Source organism: Poecilia latipinna, unplaced genomic scaffold (assembly GCF_001443285.1).
Source record: "Poecilia latipinna isolate Pla-1442-1.1 unplaced genomic scaffold, P_latipinna-1.0 Scaffold1014, whole genome shotgun sequence".
Lineage (NCBI taxonomy): Eukaryota > Metazoa > Chordata > Actinopteri > Cyprinodontiformes > Poeciliidae > Poecilia > Poecilia latipinna.
This window is the reverse complement of record NW_015113630.1, coordinates 191,222-212,027: the sequence shown is the minus strand read 5'-3', so window position 1 is coordinate 212,027 and position 20,806 is coordinate 191,222. Positions and strand designations below refer to the sequence as shown.

At 40.0% G+C, this 20,806-nt stretch overlaps 1 protein-coding gene across 9 annotated transcripts in view; it reads right to left on the bottom strand.

The window, feature by feature from the left end:
* The window catches only part of LOC106958771 (neural cell adhesion molecule 1-like), a 60,655-nt gene that overhangs the window by 13,491 nt on the left and 26,358 nt on the right, over positions 1-20,806 (bottom strand). For 2 of the 9 annotated variants that reach the window (XM_015050848.1, XM_015050850.1), the window contains 7 exons: positions 19,393-19,543; positions 16,249-16,433; positions 16,039-16,135; positions 13,196-13,363; positions 8,663-8,788; positions 4,256-4,270; positions 2,381-2,428 (listed from right to left, as the gene is read on the bottom strand). In XM_015050848.1, the coding sequence (XP_014906334.1) occupies positions 2,381-2,428; positions 4,256-4,270; positions 8,663-8,788; positions 13,196-13,363; positions 16,039-16,135; positions 16,249-16,433; positions 19,393-19,543 (790 nt within the window). Of the gene's footprint in view, positions 1-2,380; positions 2,429-4,255; positions 4,271-5,510; positions 5,514-8,662; positions 8,789-13,195; positions 13,364-16,038; positions 16,136-16,248; positions 16,434-19,392; positions 19,544-20,806 lie in introns of all 9 variants that reach the window. The other 7 variants (XM_015050851.1, XM_015050852.1, XM_015050853.1 and 4 more) reach the window with 4 other exon arrangements.

The following is a 20,806-nucleotide window of genomic DNA, read 5'->3' as shown; positions in this document are numbered from 1 at the left end:
CCAGTTTCTGCAAAAGATCCAAATTAGTCCATTCATGCCACATAGAAACAAATCGACACCGTCTGACAACAACACAGTCCGGAGTCAGAGTAACTATCTTATATTTAAGCAAAAATACACATTCACAATACTATAGTATTCAAAACTAAACTAAATCATTCATATCATGAACTGGTTTTTATCCCCCCCAAAAACAGCAACTTCTAAAACACTGGAGCTCAGCTGCTCGCTGCATGCTTGCTCCATGCCTGCAGTCTGGAGCAAGCATGTGGCACCAGTGGGCAGAAGCGTCTCCTTTTTAACAAAGGTGAGCATCCAACAAAACCAGACTCAGTAGGAACCGTAAATAAAAAATAAACAGAGAACCACTGTGCCTGTTGTTCCTTCTCTGGGAGAGAAACACATGAAACACACACAAGCACATGATCATGGAAGCAATGACTATTAATAAATTTGTCCATGAGACAGGAAGCACTTTCTATGACTAAAAACACCAGAAGAAAATGCAAAAAGTTGATGGCAGCAAAACTATCACTGTCTTTGTCCAGGAAGTTTTACACCTGAACCAAATAATGTAGTGAGTCAGGGGAACTCTTCTAAAAGAACGGAAGACAGAACACAACGTTAAGGGCCACAATAGCTTAGTCAGCGTCTTTAGAGCTAAACAGAACAGAGCTGGATCATCAGTGCAGTCTGTAGAAAAGAAAATCAGCTTTGTTAAGGAAGCAGACATGTAAACACAGAAGAACTGGACCAGTAGTACTTTCTATTGGAAAAAAAGAGAGGTTAAAATAAAGTTAATGGCAGCAACAGCTCCATCAATACCAGGACAGAGACAGCTGACCACAGACCCACTGAGCCAGGAATCCTTTCTATGAGGAAGAAAAGGAAGGAAAAGCAACAACAATTCCCTTTTTCTGACACATGACCTGCTGTTTGCTACATATATGAGATAAAGAGTTTCTATGAAGGGGTGTAGGTGATCAAACTACAGAAGCTCATTTATATTGATTGTTAACATTTGTATGTCTCATAATAAATTCTCCATGATGATCAACGAGGCTCCCTAAACTGCTTCTAGTTGTCCTTTTTAAGGATCTACTCATCATGAAACATGAGTCAGAAATCAGTTTATGTGCAGAGAGAAAGTAGAACAACAAATGGACAGAAAAGAAAAAGGGCACCTTTCAGTAAAACCATTCTTCTGTGGCCTGACTTACCCCGACATGCCACACAGTCCAGATACCCGCTAGGAGGAAATGAAAGTACAAAAACTCCTGCGCCCAAAAGGAATGAAGAGTAAAACACAAACTCAATATTATAAACCTACAATGAATTTAGACTGAAGCCAGAAAACCTCAATAGTTTCATGAGCTGATGGGTTGGGAGGAATTCTTGACAGACATGACTGGATGATGAATAGATGATAATTAGTTCCAGGTTGAAAAGTAGCTGAGGCCCTTTAAAACCCACAACTTTTACAGCAACATGCTAGTGTTTTATCGCTGCCTCTACTAAAAGCATGTTAGTTCTGAGATCACTGATTCGCCACAGGAAACATAAACATCCTCCGTCACAATGAAACAAACTTCACAATTTTAACCTACGGGGAACCCGAATACATAAATGTGTTATTTATAACCACAAACAGGGTTCCTATGCAGTCTGGAAAGGAAGGGAATTTAAGAAAATACAAAAATTAGGATTAGTTTGAAAAAAGAAAAATTAGTAAGTAAAAAAAATATTTGTTTTCTCAATGTTTTTTTTGAATTCCAATTATTTAAAAGTTGTGTCCAGTTGGTCCATCTTTACGTGTGACCATCCATAATTTTTTGCCCATTCAACTATTCGTCTGTCCATCCACCCTTCCATCTGTTGGTCCATCGACCCCACCCCTCAAACATCTGTTCTTTCATCCATATGTCTGTCCATCCTTTCAACTGTCTCTCCATCCATCATCTCACCAGCTGCTCCATCTTTCCATCTGTCGCTCCATATTTTTATCCATCCATACATCTAGAACGTTTTGTCATATATTCAAGATGAACTTTAGAGTTTAAAAATCAGTTAAAACATTCAGCAAAACTTTTGAGAAAGGTATGCAACTTCCCATGTGTGGGAGCCCTGCAGAACCAGTCGGTTTGTCACATTTAAACTGTTTAGTGTTAGTGTGATTAAGGACGAGTCAACAGAGTTAGAAAAGCAGGTAAGCTGCCAATATCAGCTAATTCTGTGTTGGACTGGTTATGCTCATCATACAGAACACGATCGCCTCCTGTGAGCCACACCAAACGTTAACGAACATCTACGCTACGTGTGAAGCCAGGCAGGCAGGACAGGGAGATGTGACAGACACACTGCTGGACTCGCATATACTCACTAATGGCCATAGTGGTGGCAGCGATAGCAGGTGGGATCGATGATGCAACTGAAAAATGGTGAGAACAGCATGAGAGAAGCAGTAGTCCTCAGTGCTTAGTGATGATCACAAACGGCAGGAACGCTCCCATGCAGCTGCTGCTGCTCTTAATGTGACCCAGCGTCTGACTGGACGACAGCTGAGCACCAACAGTGTGTTCAAGTCCTAATCAATGTGTTAAACCTTCAGGTGTGGAGATTTATTACACCTGCTGTACTGACTGCATTTCAAATATATTCGAAAATGTAGGTTTGTCAGTAACTATAAAGTTTGGCCTACGCTGGTGTAATTGGCATTGATGACAATAAACAACCTGTCAGAGCTGATGAGTTCTACAGGGAAATAAATCTACACCCAGTTTTAATATTCATGGTTCAAATCATGTCAAAATAATAATAAAGAAAAAGACTATGTTGGTAAGCTCAGTTGAGGTGATGAAGAATAATTAGTGAAAAAAATAAATATCAGCTTAGCATATTTTAATTCAGTTGTGACTCTTGGATCAACATTACTTTTCCATTAAAATCTGATTATGCTTTTTCTTTTTTTTTTTTTTTTTTTTTTTTTTTGGAGCAAAACAGAAAAACAAACAATGGTTTTGTTGATGAAAATGTCAGAGTGCATGTTTTAGTCATTACATCTTGGTCCCATTCAAGAAAACAAGAACAAAGTTCGATGAATATTTGTTTTCCCAAAAGTGAGTCCAACATCTTCCGGTCTTCCGGGATTCTGTGTTCCTCACAGTGTAGGAATGAGAGCATTTCTGAAGTAAACACCATCTGCATCATAACTGGAGTTTATTCCCTGGATGCTGCCTCCATTCTGCCCCGTGTCTGACTAATTAAGGTGCAAATTAAGTCAAGCTTTTAGAATAAGCATAGCGGCTTTACCTGCCTTCCGACTGTATTCACACCCTTTGAACCTTTTTACATTTTATCACATCAAGACCTGAAATTTCACAGTGATTTATTGGGACTTTATGTGATGGATTAGCGCACAGTGCTGCATAATTCTGACATATAAGACAAACAGCACATGATTTCAAAGGATTTTATAAGGAAAAGTCTGAAGACTGTGACTTCATTTAGTATTCAACACCCCTGAGTCGGTACTTTGCAGAACCAAAGGTTCATCCTGCCTCCACAATCAGGTGACACATTGAACAGTTACGAGATGTTCAAAATCTCAGATGTGATTGTAAAACCCAACTCTGTTTTAAATTTAAAATCTAACTCTTGTTTTAAATTTAAAATCTAACTCTTGTTTTAAATTTAAAATCTAACTCTTGTTTGACATTTTTTAAACAGCCTTGGTCCTCATGATTCTGTTTTGCTCTCTAAAGTCTTTATTGAACCTCGTAGTCGTAACGTGACAAACTGTGGAGTAATTCAAGGTGCATGAATACTTCTTTTCAGACGAAGTCACAGACTTTCTGGAATATTCTGACTGTTTCAGTCTAAATTATTTATTTCGGAGACAGAAAGTTTTTGCACTATTGGAAAAAAAAAAAGAAGAAAAATGATCAGGATGGACATTGATTCTGACATGACTCAGGCCTCCTCTAGTGTTCATGTCTTTTCTCCATGTCTGAAAGTGATTTGAGCCACTGCTGCATTTCACACAAAAGACGAAACAGGAAAAATCACTGTTGTCGCCGCACCTTTGTGAAACTATCTTCAATCGACTTTACAGTAAGGAAATGGACATATGATGAATGAATGGGAATCGGTAAAGACGTCACTTTGTCGTTAACATTGTTAATAATGAGGAATGTTCAATGGAAACGATGCAAACTGCAGATAATAAGCAGATAAGAAAGGGAGAAGAAGAACTTACTTGTGAGAGAATATTCTGAGAAGTCCAGTGGAATACAGAATAGATGGAGGGGAAAAACATGAGAAAACAATAACACAAAGAGAACAGAAACAATAAAATGAGAAATATGATCAATGAAAAAGGGCAGCTGTGTCCTGCTGCATCATTAACCCTGTGCCATTCCCCTACACCGCCTCACTGAGCATTATGCATTTGCTTTCTCTTCTTTTTCACTTTTTTTTAAAAAGATGCTGTCATAACACACAACTAGGAAGTGAAATGTAATAACTTCCAGCACCTCCATCTACTAACATTTTAATTCGAGAGTAACTTAAAAATCTCTTCTAGGGTTTTAATACCAGAAATTACAATATAGGATAATCTCTAACATACAGAAATGTTAAGAAGTATTGACACCCTTAGAGATTCCTCATAGATTTTAGCTGTTTTGTCTCTAGTTCATGTTTTAGATCATCAGTCTAAGTATCAATATTAAAGATAATCTAACTGTAGTGAACCCCCAGTTGTTCACGGTTCAGCATTGGCAAATTTGTCTGTTGAATGTAAATACAGATTATTGGAAAATTTGCCTATTAAGACATCTTCATAACAATGCTGACTCAGGCACAATCAGGAAAATGTTGAAGGGGCAGTGAGGTGATGAGGTGCAGATGGAAGCAGGAGACAAAGGATGCCAGACAGGAAAACAAACATCCATTCATGACCCTGACGTGAAGATCTGAATGAGAAGAAGGTTAACGTTCCTCAGAATGGATAGCACGATGGAGCTTTGTTGATTTTCTTAGAAATTAATGCTTAATTTCTAAGAAGATTTTCTGAGCTAGAGAACCATCACCTAGTTCTTTCACCCAGAAGGCTTTGATTCACTTATAAATCGATGATTACCCAAACACCTTTCAGTTCAATAAGAAAATAATGGATACCTAAATACTTCAGACAAAAAAAAAACAAACAAAAACAACAAAAAAAACGAATACTTGTAAAATATGACCAACAGCGCTGAGGAAAAACAAAGACTTGACCTGAATGTGAACTAACAACCAGCTGGCTCCATTCACGGGTAAATAATGAGCCTAAGATCTTTTTATCACTTTACCTGTCAGAAAAACTAAATCCTTCTACAACTCCTCTGCTATGTATCTGATTTATTCATCTGTTCACCCCAAACACTGCTGCTGTTTAGAGCATACACCGATCTGGTTGCCATGGATCAGATGGTCACAAACACTGGGATGAATCTCATAACTCGCTTCACCTTCTGAGTTCTGGGGGCCTTTGATATTGTTTGCCTGATGGGTGATAGTTGCAGGGTGTGGTGGCGTGCTTCAAATGATTTCAGCATATTCTAACAACCTTCATATGGAACAAGTCTTGTCCCAGTCATTTTCACTTTTAGTGCAATTTCAATGTGTTCCTCAAACTTAGGTTACTAATTACCATCAACTTCTTCTCCTGACAGAATAAAAACTGTTGCGTCCCCGTCTCAATGTGTCAAACAAAGACACAGTTTTCCTCCACCGCTATCTCGTTCCTACACATCCTCAACTTGAGTCATCTAGGCAAAGCTACAATATGCTAGCATATTGTCAACAAAAACTGACTAGAAGGTAATAAAATCCTAAATTTACACACAGTGATCTGATCTCCAGTAAATCATGTCACCAAAACCTACAAACATGCAAATTTTGAACTTGCAGTTCTGCTGGTGTGCATTCGGCACACTCTGCAAATCAAAAATCTAAACAATAAAAGCCTGTTTGATGCATGATATGTGCATTGCAATACGGCGTGTGAAGTTTCCTTCCTAAGCCCTCCAGAATCAACTTTAGTGCAGCGGATGAATTCAAATATATATGGAGATAAAAATTTAAAAAAACCCATAACACAATTTCAACTCTCTTCAGGTGCTAAAGGAAGCTTTTTGGTGTTACCATGACAACATCTCCGTCAGTTTCATCTCTCTCTCTCTCCTGCCTCACTTTTTTTGCTGCTTTTTATCAGATCTACAGGGACTCAAAAACAAGCCACTGGGCTCTAAGAAACAAGAGCCAGAACAACGTGACTCTGCCAACCACTGCTTGAGCGAGACCGACCACAGCAATGAGCAATGAGTCTGGGATCGAACAGAAATTTACCTCCTCGCTTCTTTGAGCACGGATGGGGCATTTGGTGGCGAGAGAAACATTTAGATCAATAAAAGTCTCCTTACTCCCGATGCCAAGTGTAAAGTTGAAGCAGGCCTGCACTAAACTAAAAGTGATGAGGCAGAAGAGCACATTTTAAACTGAAATACTGTACATTTTGTTGGCTTAAGTTTTTTTTTTTTTTTTTTTTTTAAGTTTTAAGTTAAGTTCAGAATCCAACAGAATATACATCTGTTATTCACAGAAAGTGATTCATTATATCATTTTGAAAAAGGTACAAATGTGTACAATTTTTCAAAATTCTGCAAGATGTTGTACAATCTGCCCTAATCTATTACATTTTCTCAGTTCACGTTCTTTAAGTTAAACTTTCACATATGCTTTCTGTGAGACATTGCTGTCAGAAAGCAGCCAATTAGAACCATCCACTGTGGTCACTTAAAAAAAAAAAAAAAAAAACAGCAACAATGTTCTATTTTTAAAAAATCACCAGTTTATACAAGCAAAAATGTTAGCTGAACTCAAATATTAAAAAAACAACATCTGTGCTGTTATTTAGTCAGTATTGATCTCAACCTTTTGCCTGCTGTAACTTGGCAACCTCTGGTAAAAATGTGTAAAGACTTAAATAAATTTGTCTTTTTTGCAGGAAGAGCTTACACTTTCAAAAGAAATAAATAAAAAAAATCTAAAATTGAGTCCATTCCTTCACCACATGAAACAAACCCTGCATTATTAATGTTTTTTTTTCATTTTTTACAAAATCTGGAGTATTACAACCAATGGCACCCCAACAACCTCTCTATGAATTAAATGTACCAAATGTATATGTTTTTATTTATTTATTTTTTATTTATTTATCACTTCCTGTTTTCATAGCAAACACATATGGAGAGACACATGGGGCCCATTTTTCATAGCTATTCTTCAAAATGGGAAAGATATGATAATATGGCAATCAGGTAAACCAGGAAAAAAAGTATTCACCTAAACCCTCATTCACAATCAGAGCAATAACTAATACGTTAAAAAAACTTCCTCTTGCCACAATGCACTGAATGGCAGGATGCTGTTTTATTTAAAGGCCTTTGCACATCTTTACCAGTGGTGGCAGTATATATGAAAGATGCTGAACATGTATGATGACCTGAAAGAAAAAATGTGCATGGCAAAAAAAAAAAAAAAAAAAAAAGGGGTATGTTAAAAAAACAGAAAACAACCAGATTCTGACCTGCTGGACTTTTTTCAGCACTAAGTTTCACTAACTGGATCATTTGATGAATGCATTTACATATTTAAATACGTTAGTTTAGTTTGTTAGGACACCTCAAGATTAACGGGTAAAAATGTTATCCTCCTTATCGTCTCTATTGTATTGTCCATCATTTTCAATATGCCGATCGTGTTACGTTCAGCTCTTAAAATGTGTTGGCTCACTGTGAAATGAAGTCTTTCAGCTCACCCACTCCCGGGTTTCTCCCACTAAACCCTCAGGAATGAGAAAGCATCGCCAGAAACCCATTAGTTTGGATTATTCCTGAATCGTTTTATCTCGGCCGCTGTCAGACTTGTGCAGGAGATGTGGAGTGCAGGACTGGACTTGTGATACATCCTGCTTGAAGGGAACCAACTGGATGCCCCTTCAGAAAAAAGTCTGGAGTTCCCTGTGTGCTTAATAATCTTCCTTCCTCTCAGATGACTTTGCTCCCTTTCATAAAAAAAAAAAAAAAAAAAAAAAAAAAAGTTCAAAGCCTCCTGAAACACCTCTGCTCTTCATCATGCACTGCCATCACCATCACAACATCTAAACTCTCCTCAGGAGGACTTGACCTGTGGCTGCGATATTAAAAATTCATGCTGCCAGTGATCTATAAATACGGAGCTGCGTCTCCCTGCAGTGAAGTGTAAATCAGATTTATAAATACGTATTAAGTGTCTAGAAAGAAAAGTCTAAATCACCTCAGATGTGGGCAAAGACGCAAAGGCATCTCGTGTGGCACACACATTCACGAGGACAGAAACACACACGTTATACATTCTGCAGAGGTCACTCTATGAGGCGGCTGAGTTAGGAAGCGGCAGCGGCCGGTGGATTCGTGCTCCCGTCTGATGGGAGGAGGACTATGGCGGGGCTTGGCGTGAGAAAAGAGGACTGAAGCATCTGGGCTCTGCTGGACGCGGTGGAGGGAGCTGCATTAGGTTCAAAGCTGCAGGGTCAGGGCGTGTTTGGAGCAGGGAGACGGGAGGAGAGGCAGGCACTTACGGACTGGCTCCGTCTTGAAAGTGCTGGAACGGCTGCTCTCGCCTTCGCCTTTCCCGTTGATGGCGGACATCTTGACCTCGTAGGTCGTCTCCGGTTTCAGTCCGACGATGGTTATCCTGGTCATGTCTGCTGAAGAGACGTCGAGGTCATTACACCAGATGATACATCTAAGGAGAAAAAGCTGATTGCTGTTTAGACACTAATTGGATCAAAACACCGCAGCAGGAACAGAAGTCCGTCATATTTTTCTCTTTTATTCTTTATAAATAGCCAAAGCCGCTCTTCACCATTTAAATCATGCTACATTATCTTGTTTGTGTCAACTTGAGATATAAGGTTGTTGCTTATCTTCAGCCTGGTTATAGAATCTAGGGGCACAAACAGTTATTATCTGGAAGATAATAGGTGTACAAATGTTTCCTTCATTTCCTGCAACAAAACCGAAAGATGACTCATCGTTTTGTTTTCTGCTCACCCTTTTCATCAAACTTCCTCTAGTACTGACTGACTGTCTCCTCCTCCGTGGTCTGCACCGACTCCCTTCAGAGAGCATCAGTGGATTTGCATTATCGGTTCCCAAAATAGAAATGTAACGATGACGAAGTTATTTAGACATTTTCATCACTCAGAGTGGCTCGGAAATTCAAGTCTTTAGTGAAGGTAGAGTAATGGATAAAGAGCCGCTCTGCATCCAACATAAAATAGCAGAACATATAATTCTGAAACACGGGAAACAGATTTGTGTTTCTCATTATTATTATTTTTTTTTTAGAAAATACATAAAATAAATGTGGAGTTTATTCCAGACCATCATTTTTTTACTGGTTAAAACCACCATGTGTCTCTACTAGCTTAAACACTTTTGCACATTGATATTTGCAAATCACATGAACTCAATCAGATGGTAGAAAAACATCTGGACAACAACAACTTTCATAATAAGCCACAGATTCTCGGATGACTTTAGATCTGAACTTTAACTAGGCCATTCTGACACATGATTATGCTTTGGTCCAAGCTATCCTATAATATCTCTGGCTGCGTGTTTTCCTGCTGGAAGCTGACCCTTGACCTTAGTCTCACCTCTTTTTAGCCTCTAACATGTTTTCTTCCAAGATCCTGTCAGTCTTCACATCAACTCTGTGTAGCAACCCCCCACAGCATGATAATGCCACTACCATGTATCAACCCAACGATGCTGCGGCCCAACTTTACATATCACTTACGTCCCTGATGTGTCAAGGTTTATGTTTATAAGATTACCAAAAGTGTAAACGTTAAACAGCTAAGACTCATTTTGCAACGCATGTTATCAATGGAACATTCCCCAACATTTAATTCAGAGAAAAGCTGCACAATATTAACAACTTTTTCCCCCAAGAGAGGAGTTCTCAACGCAGTGAAAGGGTAAAAAGTGGGAGCAGGAAGAAAGCAGGCCAAAAGGCTGAAAAATAATTACTGGGGGAGCATTGTGGGCTCCCAATACAGATTTAATTGCAGGGAAATGAATTAAATTAAGGATCTATTAAAACCCAAGAGTCATCAGGTGTAGAACAAAGGGAAAGCAATCAATAGCAGCTGTGAGTGCAAGTTTCCTGAATCAGGTGAATTAATCTGATAACGTAAGGATTCTACACACCCGACATGCATGCGCTTCCTCTCGTGTCATAAAGAGCTACTTGGCTGATGCCCCACTGAGCGACACAAAGCAGAGTAATTTCATAGCCGAGAGCTAATTTCAGTTGTGCAAAAAGAAAAAAAAAAAAAACACCTGTGCAACATGTCTCCACTACTGCGACAGCGTGTATAACATCTCAATCAGAGGGAGTTTCAGAGAGAACTATTTACATACAACTAGAAAGCGCTTCGCCAGATGGATTCATAGCTTTTAGCGTCGGAATATAATTGATGTCAGCGTCGAAACGGTTCGTGTTTTGATGAAATTTCTCGGCCGCCTGCAGTAATTTGGTTCCTGCTGCTTCTGGAAAAGATTATCTCCACAGAACCTCACAGTTGCTACAAATTCAGCCTCTGTGCTGTGACAGACAATCCTTATGCTGCAGGATGACGACGCCTGTACATGTTACTGTTAATTAATCAGTCTAATTCTGAGCATATGAGAAAAGCACAATTTAAAATGAAAGATTCTGCTCTGGTGCCTGAAGAAACACAGTGATCTCTGGGATATTGTAGATTGAATTCATTTGAAAATATGTTGTTTATCAAAAAGCAAAATAAAATATTATCATAACTCATAACGCCCAAGTATCTTCAAACAATTGTTGTCAGTGGAAGGATCTCCAGTAGCGGACAGTCTTGCATAAATGTAAGGAAGCCTCTGACTGAAGACTGTTGCAGTATGACAGTAGAGACTAAAATAACATTCCAACAAGTCAATATGTGGCAGAGACTATCTTCTTACACAAACATGTCCTGAGTGACACCATCAGTTTTTGGCTAGCACTGCTAATCAACCTCATTTGCTTTTGCCGTTTCCTCTTTAGATCTCTGTCTGATGACAGTTTAAACTTCCTCCTTCTCTCTCTGCTCTGCACCCATGAAGCCTTCTTTCCTCTGGGACTTGGGGTCAAAGTTGAGGTGCTATTTGAACTTGTAGAGATGCTAATTACCAGCTTCTGGTTGCAAAAAAAAAAAAAAAGACAACATCTCATCTGAAGGTAAAAAAGTAAGAGCAAACATCTTTCTAGCTGCACAACATACAAAACCAGAGGGAAAAACATCCTAAATGTGCAACACCTCAACCAAAAACATGACAAACAAGAGCATAGGAAAGGACTAACAGAATGGCTGCCACCATGACTAGAGCAATTCTAGCTTCTGTTGTCACACTTCAGACTTTAGACACATATTAAAGCCGAAGAGCAAAATGTAGTTTGTTCAAATCCCAGCTTTAAAATTCAGCTACAAAGACAAATAGTTTCTCCAACACAGATAATCCAGCTGTACTGTAATGTGAAGGCAGCTCTGTGCAAAGGCTGTCTGTTCATTTGGAGCTTTCTCTAATTAGCGTATGCTAACATGGTGGCGCTGTGTGATTACACTGTGGTGGGTGAGCCAGCTACGTCTGACAGTTCTGCCTTTAAAACATGTGACGGCGGCTCCGGTTCACATACAAAAGCCTCTCTGCTGAGACACTCCGCCACTTGATAATTCTTTATCAGCCACACTTTGCTTCTTTTCTTCCCTGGCATTTTGCTGCTCCAACAGCTCCTAGTTTGCTCTGTCTGATTTCAGAACGTAACAAGGCTCGGGAAAATGTCTCGTTGCTTTGAAAAGCGCTCCAATTTCTCTGCGGTGGAGAAGCCTGGCAAAGGCTGAGATATTTCGGTGGCATTTGCTGTTCAGCCGCGTGTTGGGCTTCGCGAACATGTTTGCATGACGGGCGGCTCTCGGGCCTGGCGCTGACAGCTGAGCCTGTCAGCCGCTGACTGATACGTCCCATGTGGCAGGAGAGACGAAAAGCATCCAGATTTGTGTGCGCTGCGAGCCGTCATTGGGACAGGGATATTATCTGGGGCCTGTCAGCATCTGAACCCGCTGTCATTTACACTACACTGTGCTCTACCTCTTGTCCTGACGTCAGCCACTGTCATGTCTGGATTACCTGCTGATACCAAACGGCTGTACAGAAACACTTCAGCACTTCGAAACTGAGAAGAGAAGCTTCTCCACTTGGAGCTAAATAATAACTATGCAGCAGCAGAGTAATCGTGATGGAGAAACAAAATCATAATTGGGTAATTTCATGTAAATATCAGCTGGCAGAAAGATTTTAAGGGTTCAGTTAGTCAATTATTAAATATGTAAACAGCAACTGTTTCATTACATGGACAGATGTTTGTTTTAAGGTCTACATTCAAATTGCAGATCTTGATGCACAACATAGACGTCCATAAGTAGATATGCAAACAGAAAATGTCTACATATTTACTACTGTTTGGGTGCTGACAATATCGTCACAAGATCATAGCAATTCAAATTCAATTCAAGATTCTTTATTGATCCCAAAGGCTGATTAAAAGTTAAATGTAGCAGATTTCATGGAAAAAGTTACTGTAGATGGAGGAAGCTGTAGAAAAAGAAAGCACAACTAAATGGTCTTTCGGAGAAAGATTTACTAAAACTAAGCAACAATTTTTGGGTGGTCCGATGAAACCAACTGAAGCTTTATCTGAGATCTTAAGTACAAGGTTCTGATGTCAGCTCCAATGTGTGATAAATCATAAAACAGGGCTGAACGTGAGTTAATTGATCACCCGGGGCATCTTGCAATAGCTGCTGCGCTTTGTTACGATACATTTTTTAAGCAACTTTCGGGAGGAAATGTAGGAAAGGCTCGACTCTCTGTTTACCTCAACACTGAACCTCATGGAGCAGAACTGTGTGTCTGCAGCAGTCTACATGCTGTTTTATCAAACACAGTGAAAAATCCAGAATGAATCTTCCTGCTGCTCTCTGAGTTTCATTTCCAGTTGGAGATGCATTCCAGGGAGATAAAAAAAAAATGCTCACCGTCTTCAGCTTTGTACTCCTTACTTTTCCACTCCTTCCCAGGCAAACGCCATTCCACTCTGTACTTTAATATTGGCACTCCACCCAAGGAGTTCGGTTCCTCGAACTCCACCACCGCCGTGCTGGAGAACGGCTGCACTTCTTCAATTTTAGGGGACGACGGCACCTCTGTAGCAACGACAAAACAAAACAATTAACCTCAGATTGAAAAAGTTCGTTATTGGATAAAATTATTGTTTTGCCATTTTTGGGAGTGAAGTTTTAGGAAAGTGTAAAATAAATGTCAGTAATTGACTGTGTGCAGGAGAGGGAATCAGTTTAACACCTTAATTCAGAAAGATTTGAACCCTGAGGTTAGCAGCAGTTTGCAGAAGTGATACCTCTGTTTGGGTAAACATCAGAAATTAGGTCCTCCTTTAATAACAAGGCTGCATGTTTGTCTCATTAGACCTTCCCTGTGCTTGCTGCTGCAGCTGAACTGCATTTAATGCCACCGAGGAGCCACAAACACGCCGGTCACCAAATGACAGAGGAGCCGTTAGACATGACATAATGAGTTTCCAGCAACAGTTTAGATCCCGCCTGTGATGCACTTTGAGCCATGATTAAAGGACTCAGTGATTTGGTCTCGTAAGCAGCGCTCTGCAGAGACTAACCTTCCATATGACGCCGCTAACTTTGTTTTTATTCTCTCCAGGGAAGATGCTCAGGTGGATGTTGGCTTCATTTAATAACCTTTGTTTAATCTTATCTTAATGTTATTATTATATAACCTAAAATACTGTTTCAAAACTTTTAATTAGTAAACCATGACTACTTCTTTGCCTGGCGCACCGCTAAGTGGTTACACAGTTGGGAAAGATGAGAGAACATGCTTATTCAGATAAGGTGGATGTGTGTTGATGCTATTGCTTCAGCTTATTTCTGAAACAATAAGCTGTGTGTGTGTGATCTTTCCATCACACACACACAGGGAGGAGGATGAAAACATTTTCATGCCTCGCTGTTTGAGGACTGCAGAGGACTACAACCGATACATCTGATCTGATTTTATATCTTACCATCACAAACGTAAACAGATGGCGTTTGCTAAATGCTATTAGGACTTTTAACTGGAATTGGAAGACTGACATTTTTCTCAAAACCAATGACTAATGTGTGGAAAAGCATGATGGAGGAGTCGGTATGCTGTGGGTCAATTTTCTGCCAAAGACACTGGAAAGCTTGTTCACAGATATAAACTTTTTAGAAAACCTGAGGAAAAGAAATCAGAGTGGATACAGGGTGATGGAAGAGGAATGAACAAAGATGCTCAGCTGGGGGTTTCTTCCTGTTTGCATGCTTGATGTGAGGGATTGCTGGAAAGTCAATGACAACACAAGTGATTGTCTACTGTCATTACATCCAGGAGGACTCGGTGCAAGCTTTTTAGACTGATCTGAGTAATGAACTGAACTTAATGAACTAATTGGACTTCAATTTCTTTTTTTTTTTACAAAGTGCCTTAAGATAACACATGCTGTGATTTGGTGTTATACAAATAAGCTGAACTGAGTTTAACTGTATGCTAGTTTTTAGAGGAGAGAACTAGGTGCTGTCCTGGGGGCCTGCTCAATTTGCAACCAGCAGGGGCACCAAGAATTGTGGGACTTGTCATTTTGAAAGTTTTCTGCATAGCATTAAGCTGCTCCAAATAAAAAAATAAAAAAATAAATAAAATACATAAATGAAATAAAAGCAGAAGGCACTGTCTGTCTCCTAGTGTAGTACAGGTCTCTTCTAAAGCAGAATATGCTTTTGTTTGTATCTCTTTAATAATAGAAAGGCTACTAACTGATGAACACAGTTTAATGTGAAACACTCTGTACCCAGTGATGCTAATTTTTGTACTTTAATATTCAAACAGCTGCTACAATATGTTCTCTTTGAATAACTGTCATGTTCAATGCAAAAACTGCTGTAATCTCTAGGGGGCACTAGAGAGGCTTTAGGGTTTAAATCTTGTTTGAACACAGTCCACATTAGCCTCTTTAGCAGCTATAAATGGTGCAGAGAAATAAGTTTAAGCTAATCATTTAAACAGTCTGGAGCTGCTGCTGATGTCCGCATTCTGAAGGGTTCCAACGTGTAATCCTCCAGCACATTAAATGTTTTAATTGTCCAACACTTTTTTTTTTTCAGTGTGCATGTTATTGAGACATATAGAAAGCAGGGAGGGCCAGCCACTGGAGGAAGCCACTTCAGTCATACTGATGAAGTTTTACAGCGAAGCAAGGAAATTACCTCAAAGAGCCCACAGGATATAACACAATGGCACCGAGGGTGTCACCACAATTAATTCGGCCACACACCATTTAGAGATCCTGAGCGACCTATCGTTTGCAAGGGCTCCAAAGCAATTTGCATGCAGAATGAAGCTAGGCCTGACCAAATTCACAGCAGAGGAGAAGAAAAGACTTTAGAGGCAGAGCCTGCTGTGATTTCAGTATTTTTCTCACTGACTGCTGCTCAGACGGAGCTGCAGAACATCTCAAGGTTCCCTGCAACTTTACTTTCTGTTCACACTTTTCTGAAACAAACATAATGCATACTTTTAGTTATAGGGGGACAAAGCAGAATTTTATTTTCCTGCAGCCGTGAAAATGGATGATAAATGTAACTCATTCTTTATTATTATGCTGTGCATTCATTGGCTGATGCCTAACTCGTTGACGATGCTCCTTGTAGCAGATTCTAACATTCTTCCTTGTTGAATGCTGAAGTTTTTGCTTTTATTGCACTGACTCATTGTCCATGTAGACTGACATGTTAATTATCCCCATTTGTGTTTTCAGTGAACCAACCTGCTTGGATTAGGATGAACTCCTTGGATTCAGAGCCTATCACATTTGTAGCTGTGCAGTTGTAGCTCCCAAAGTCGTTTTGGGACTCAGGTGTGATCTAAGAGAGAGAGAGAAAAAAAAAGCTGAAAACTTATCAGTGTTTTTTTTTCATTATTTCATTCTTATGTACATCAGGACAGGCAAGAAACACAAAGATGTTTGGTGCATCACCTCCAGGATGCTGATGGTTGGGGTATTGAAGATCTTTATGTTGGTTGAGTTAGCGGTCGGCAGCTCGATGCCGTCTCTGAACCAAACCACCGAGGCTCTGGGGTTGGCTGCCACCTCACAAGAAATATTGGCTGGGTTTCCTTCCCATGTGTGTGCTGCCACTGAGCCCATGATCTTTGGAGAATCTAAAGGAATAGAAAGAAAAGACGGAACACATGAAACATCTGGAAATATTCCAAACAGATTCATTCCTAAACAGGAGATGATCGACTTGTATGCTCCATCATTTGGGTTGTTATTGATTTACAAATTTGTAAAATCTCTAACCTTTTAATCCAAGGAGCTTCTGTTATGCTGCTTATTCATTTCCATTATTAAAGCAATATCCCAGACATCAGTTGCCAATTGAAAACCAATGACCACTCTTGGCACTTATTATGTTCCAAGAAGTCTGCCACAGGTTAAGAGTCAATACTATGCACAATCCCATGGATTTTCAAGCAATTACTCAAGGTGATTTAAGGTTTAAGTCCCAATTCTTGAAGCCAACAAAGCGGATGCTTGACATTAGCGTTCCAACATGTAAAGTCAGAGGTCCTTGAGCAACCCTAAGTTCAAAACCCAAACATGGCTGCAATGAACATACTACATACACAATGGATAAAAGGTAAGGTCAATGCAGGGCCAATGTTTGAGCATTTCAGGTCTCTGTGGTGTTTTTATTTCTAAAGACACCACTGAGTTCTATGGATTTTTGTGAGTCATAGTTAGCTTGGTTCCAAGTGGCCTCATAAAGGAGAAATAGAAATATTTTCAGTCTCAATCTCAGACGTTCGTTCATCATTCAGCATCGTATTTATTACATTCCAGTATTTTTGCTGCATCCCTTGTAATGCTTGATCTAAAAAATTTAAATTTGGTTAAGACTAGTTTGTAAAAATGAAACTTGGTACCACAAAACAAATTTGAAAGACAATAATGCTAAACAAACCTGCATGGCTAAGAAAATGAGGCTTGGAGAGAAACATTTTTTTACCAGGTTGCTACTGTATCAGTCTCTCAGCAGCAAACCTCAATAAACCCAGCCCAGTAAAATGGATCGTGCTGTGTGGCAGATAGATGGCCCAGCACTTGAATTACATCTTCATTGTGCGGAGTGGAGACAGAGGACACGGAGTGAGAGCTGCACTCAAAACAAAGCACCTTTCTTATCGATAATTGCCTGGCAACACTGATTCAGCTGCCTGATTGTTTTGGTGATTACACTGGCTAACTGCAAGTCCTCAAAGAGCTCCATCAATGGTGCATTGTGATCACATCTCTGAACTTTAAAGCACAATAGGCTCAGGGATTATTAGTCCAATTAGACAGTGATTGTCTTTTTCACTCCTTTTAGGAATAGATCTCAATATTAGATTAAATTTTCTTGGCCAACCACATTGAGCCAGCAGGATTTTTAACAACCCATCACATCCTGGCAATTGATTCATTATCTTCCAGTTGTTTGAGGTCTAGTTACAAGAGTAACAGGCAGCCTAGGATGGAAGCTCAGACATGCCTCTTACCCAGTTTCACTTTCCAGCTCCTTCCACAGGGTTCCTAAACCACCAGGGATACAGAGTCCTTCCAGGACATAGAGTCCTTTCTGAGTCTGCCCTGGGGTCTCCTTCTAGCACTACGTGCTCACAAAATGTCCAGGAGGCATTCTTATGAGACTACCTAGACTACCTCAGTGACTCGACTCTAAGCTCCTCACTCTTAAAGATTGTTGAGATCCCACCGAGATCACAAAGAAGAGAAAGTCCATCTCAGCTTCTTGTGCCCTGGATCTTTTCCATCAAATCATGCCCGTAGCTCAGAGTCCGAGCATAAACAACCGCAGGGCTTTGCTTCTTTCTTCACCATGACATGGTCATGGTCTCTTTCCTGCTGATATGGCCTCAGTCAGCCTACCCATCTCTCTCTCCATCCTTCTATCAACTCTGAACAAGACACCCAAATACTTGAAGTCTTCTGGTTAAGGCAGGAGGGGGAGACTCTCATACTGCCCGGTTTGCATTTGTGAAGTAGATGTGAACAGCTTTGGGGCACGCCGAGAGTCAAGGGTTGAAGATGCCAACTGCACCATACAATGCAAAGATCAGACCCAGACGTTCCCAAACCAGTCCCTTCTTATCCTTATCCGTAGCCTTAATTCAACCTGTGCTGGAAACAAGTTCGACTAAGTGCCAAAAAGAGGGACACACCCAGATAGTTTTTAAAAGCATCCCTGAAGTTGAATGCTCTACAAGATTATCCACAAAATCCCTCATAGGACAGGATCATAATCCTCTCTCAGATCCACAAAACACATGTGAACATGAGAACCAAACTGCCATGACCCCTTCAGTAGGTTCACAATGGTAAAGATCTGGTTCACTGTTGTTCTTCTTAGAGGATGAAAGCTATAGTGCCCTGGTGTCTCTGATTTTAAGGTTTGATGGTCATCACCCCCCACCCCGCCAGAGTATCTCTGGAGGTCTGAGAAGAGATCCGTCAGTAGCTGGATGGCTGTCAGCCTTCATCATCTCTGGATGAATCTTCTGGCATTCCTGCCCTGTAAAATCATCCCTGACCAAAATTCTCTCTGTTTAGTGCTCAATCCAAGTCATCCACAAGTCTCACAGTGACATTTTACATGCATCAAAAGAAAAAGGAGTCGTTCTAAAAAAAAAAAAAAGACAGCTGTTAAAAAATCCTAAAAATGGCACCAGATCCCTAAAGAGAGGTTGGAAAGTGGGTCTTTGTTTCTATTGGTAACAAATCACAGTGGTACCACTGACCCGGCCCGCTGCTGAACCATTTATCTTGATGAAATGAGGTGAGCAGAAACTGGAATGTTCCCATTTCATTTGTTTGGTCTGGGAAAAAATTTCATTTCCTGTTTATGTCCTTATTTGTATCTAAAGTTGTGATTTTATTTCAGGCCTACAAAATAATCTAACACTTAAAGGTGTTAAGATAACAAACACCTTTAAAAAAATAAAGATTTTTATTTCCAGGCATGTCACATGAAACGATTCAATAGATGAATTAATTGTATTTATGAATGACTCTGGTGTTTCTTTATGAACTGAAGGGCGGAGAGAAAGTCGTATGGCTTACAGCGCACTTCGAGGAACAGTTGCTGGTTGTCTTCGCCGATGGAGTTGCTGGCAGTGCAGAGGTAACGACCAGCATCGGTGAACTGGACATCCTTCAATGTGAGGGAGGACACCCGCGCATGGCTTCGTACTACGACGTTCCTGTCTAGGCTCTATAGAGAAAGACATAGGGAATTAAACACACATAAACACACGTGACTTCAGTAGAAACCAGTTACAATCAAGAGATGAGAGCGAAAAGCAAAGTGATGTTTTGGTTGACTTAGTTGTGCAAACACATCATGACCTGTTGAGTTAATGTTGACTGACCTGGTGGTGGTTTGAAGTTACTGATATCCGATGCATTAATTATTATGTTATTGTAACTTGAACAACACCACAATCATAAACATTATGCTTTCCTCTTCACTTTAACATTTAGCACATTATTTACCCCGCCTTTACCAGGTTCTACGTATGGGTATGCAAAAGCTCACACCACAGATTGCACCATGGCAGATGCTGAAAAACGTAGAAATGGAAGTTGGAACGTTTGTGAATAACTGAGCACAGTGGCCTATTTGTAGTTAAGTATTTGCCGATTTTTCTGTGCAAAGTGGCCAATCCAGGAGTGCCACTCATTTTCCTTGGTGGATCCAGTGGATGTTAGATTCTGCAGTAGTACAAAGATGGTTTCCACTGTGTATGTTAATGTATATTAAGGTAAATTTGTAGTTTGAACCATTGAAATAAACAGTTGTAAACATTTTTAAAGAGAAGTCAGAAGCATATGAGGATTTCAGCCATTAATGCTGCCTGAGGTCCCTAAGCCCCTCAAATACGAGGGGTCCACCAAACACCTGCACAAAATGTACAAAAATCTGGAGTTGTTAGTTTGTCTGTCTTTTCACCACAAATGTAAACTTTAGACCGAAATGGATTTAAAAATTGCTGTTAAGAAGGTTCAAATCTTCACACTAGAACTAGAACACTGTAAAAAAAAAAAAATTAAAGAAGAAGCACAGAGTATCAATTCTTTGGTCAAATTCCTTACAGTATGGATCTATCTGCACTTATAAGGGGCTCTAAGTGAATTACGCCTCACAAGTTTTACAAAGCCCCGAGCAGTAAACTCTTGAAGTTGATTAGCGTCCCTACTTATTTAGAGGCCTTTCTGCAGGTTTACAAGCTGCATACTTACAGCTGGAGCGGCATAAAAGCAGTGAGGGAAATTAGCTTGTTAAATCCCTCTTTCATTTTCATTAGAGGATCCTGTTTATTGCCCTGGCTGCTATTCCGCATTGCCGAGGACTCGGAGCTCCTGCACAGGTGTGCAGCTGACAAACGAGTTTACTCAAAGTACTCCACTCGCTTTTATAATAGAGCAATGCACCTGGCCTGATCCTTGATCTTTGCTGTACATCACGATGGTTTAT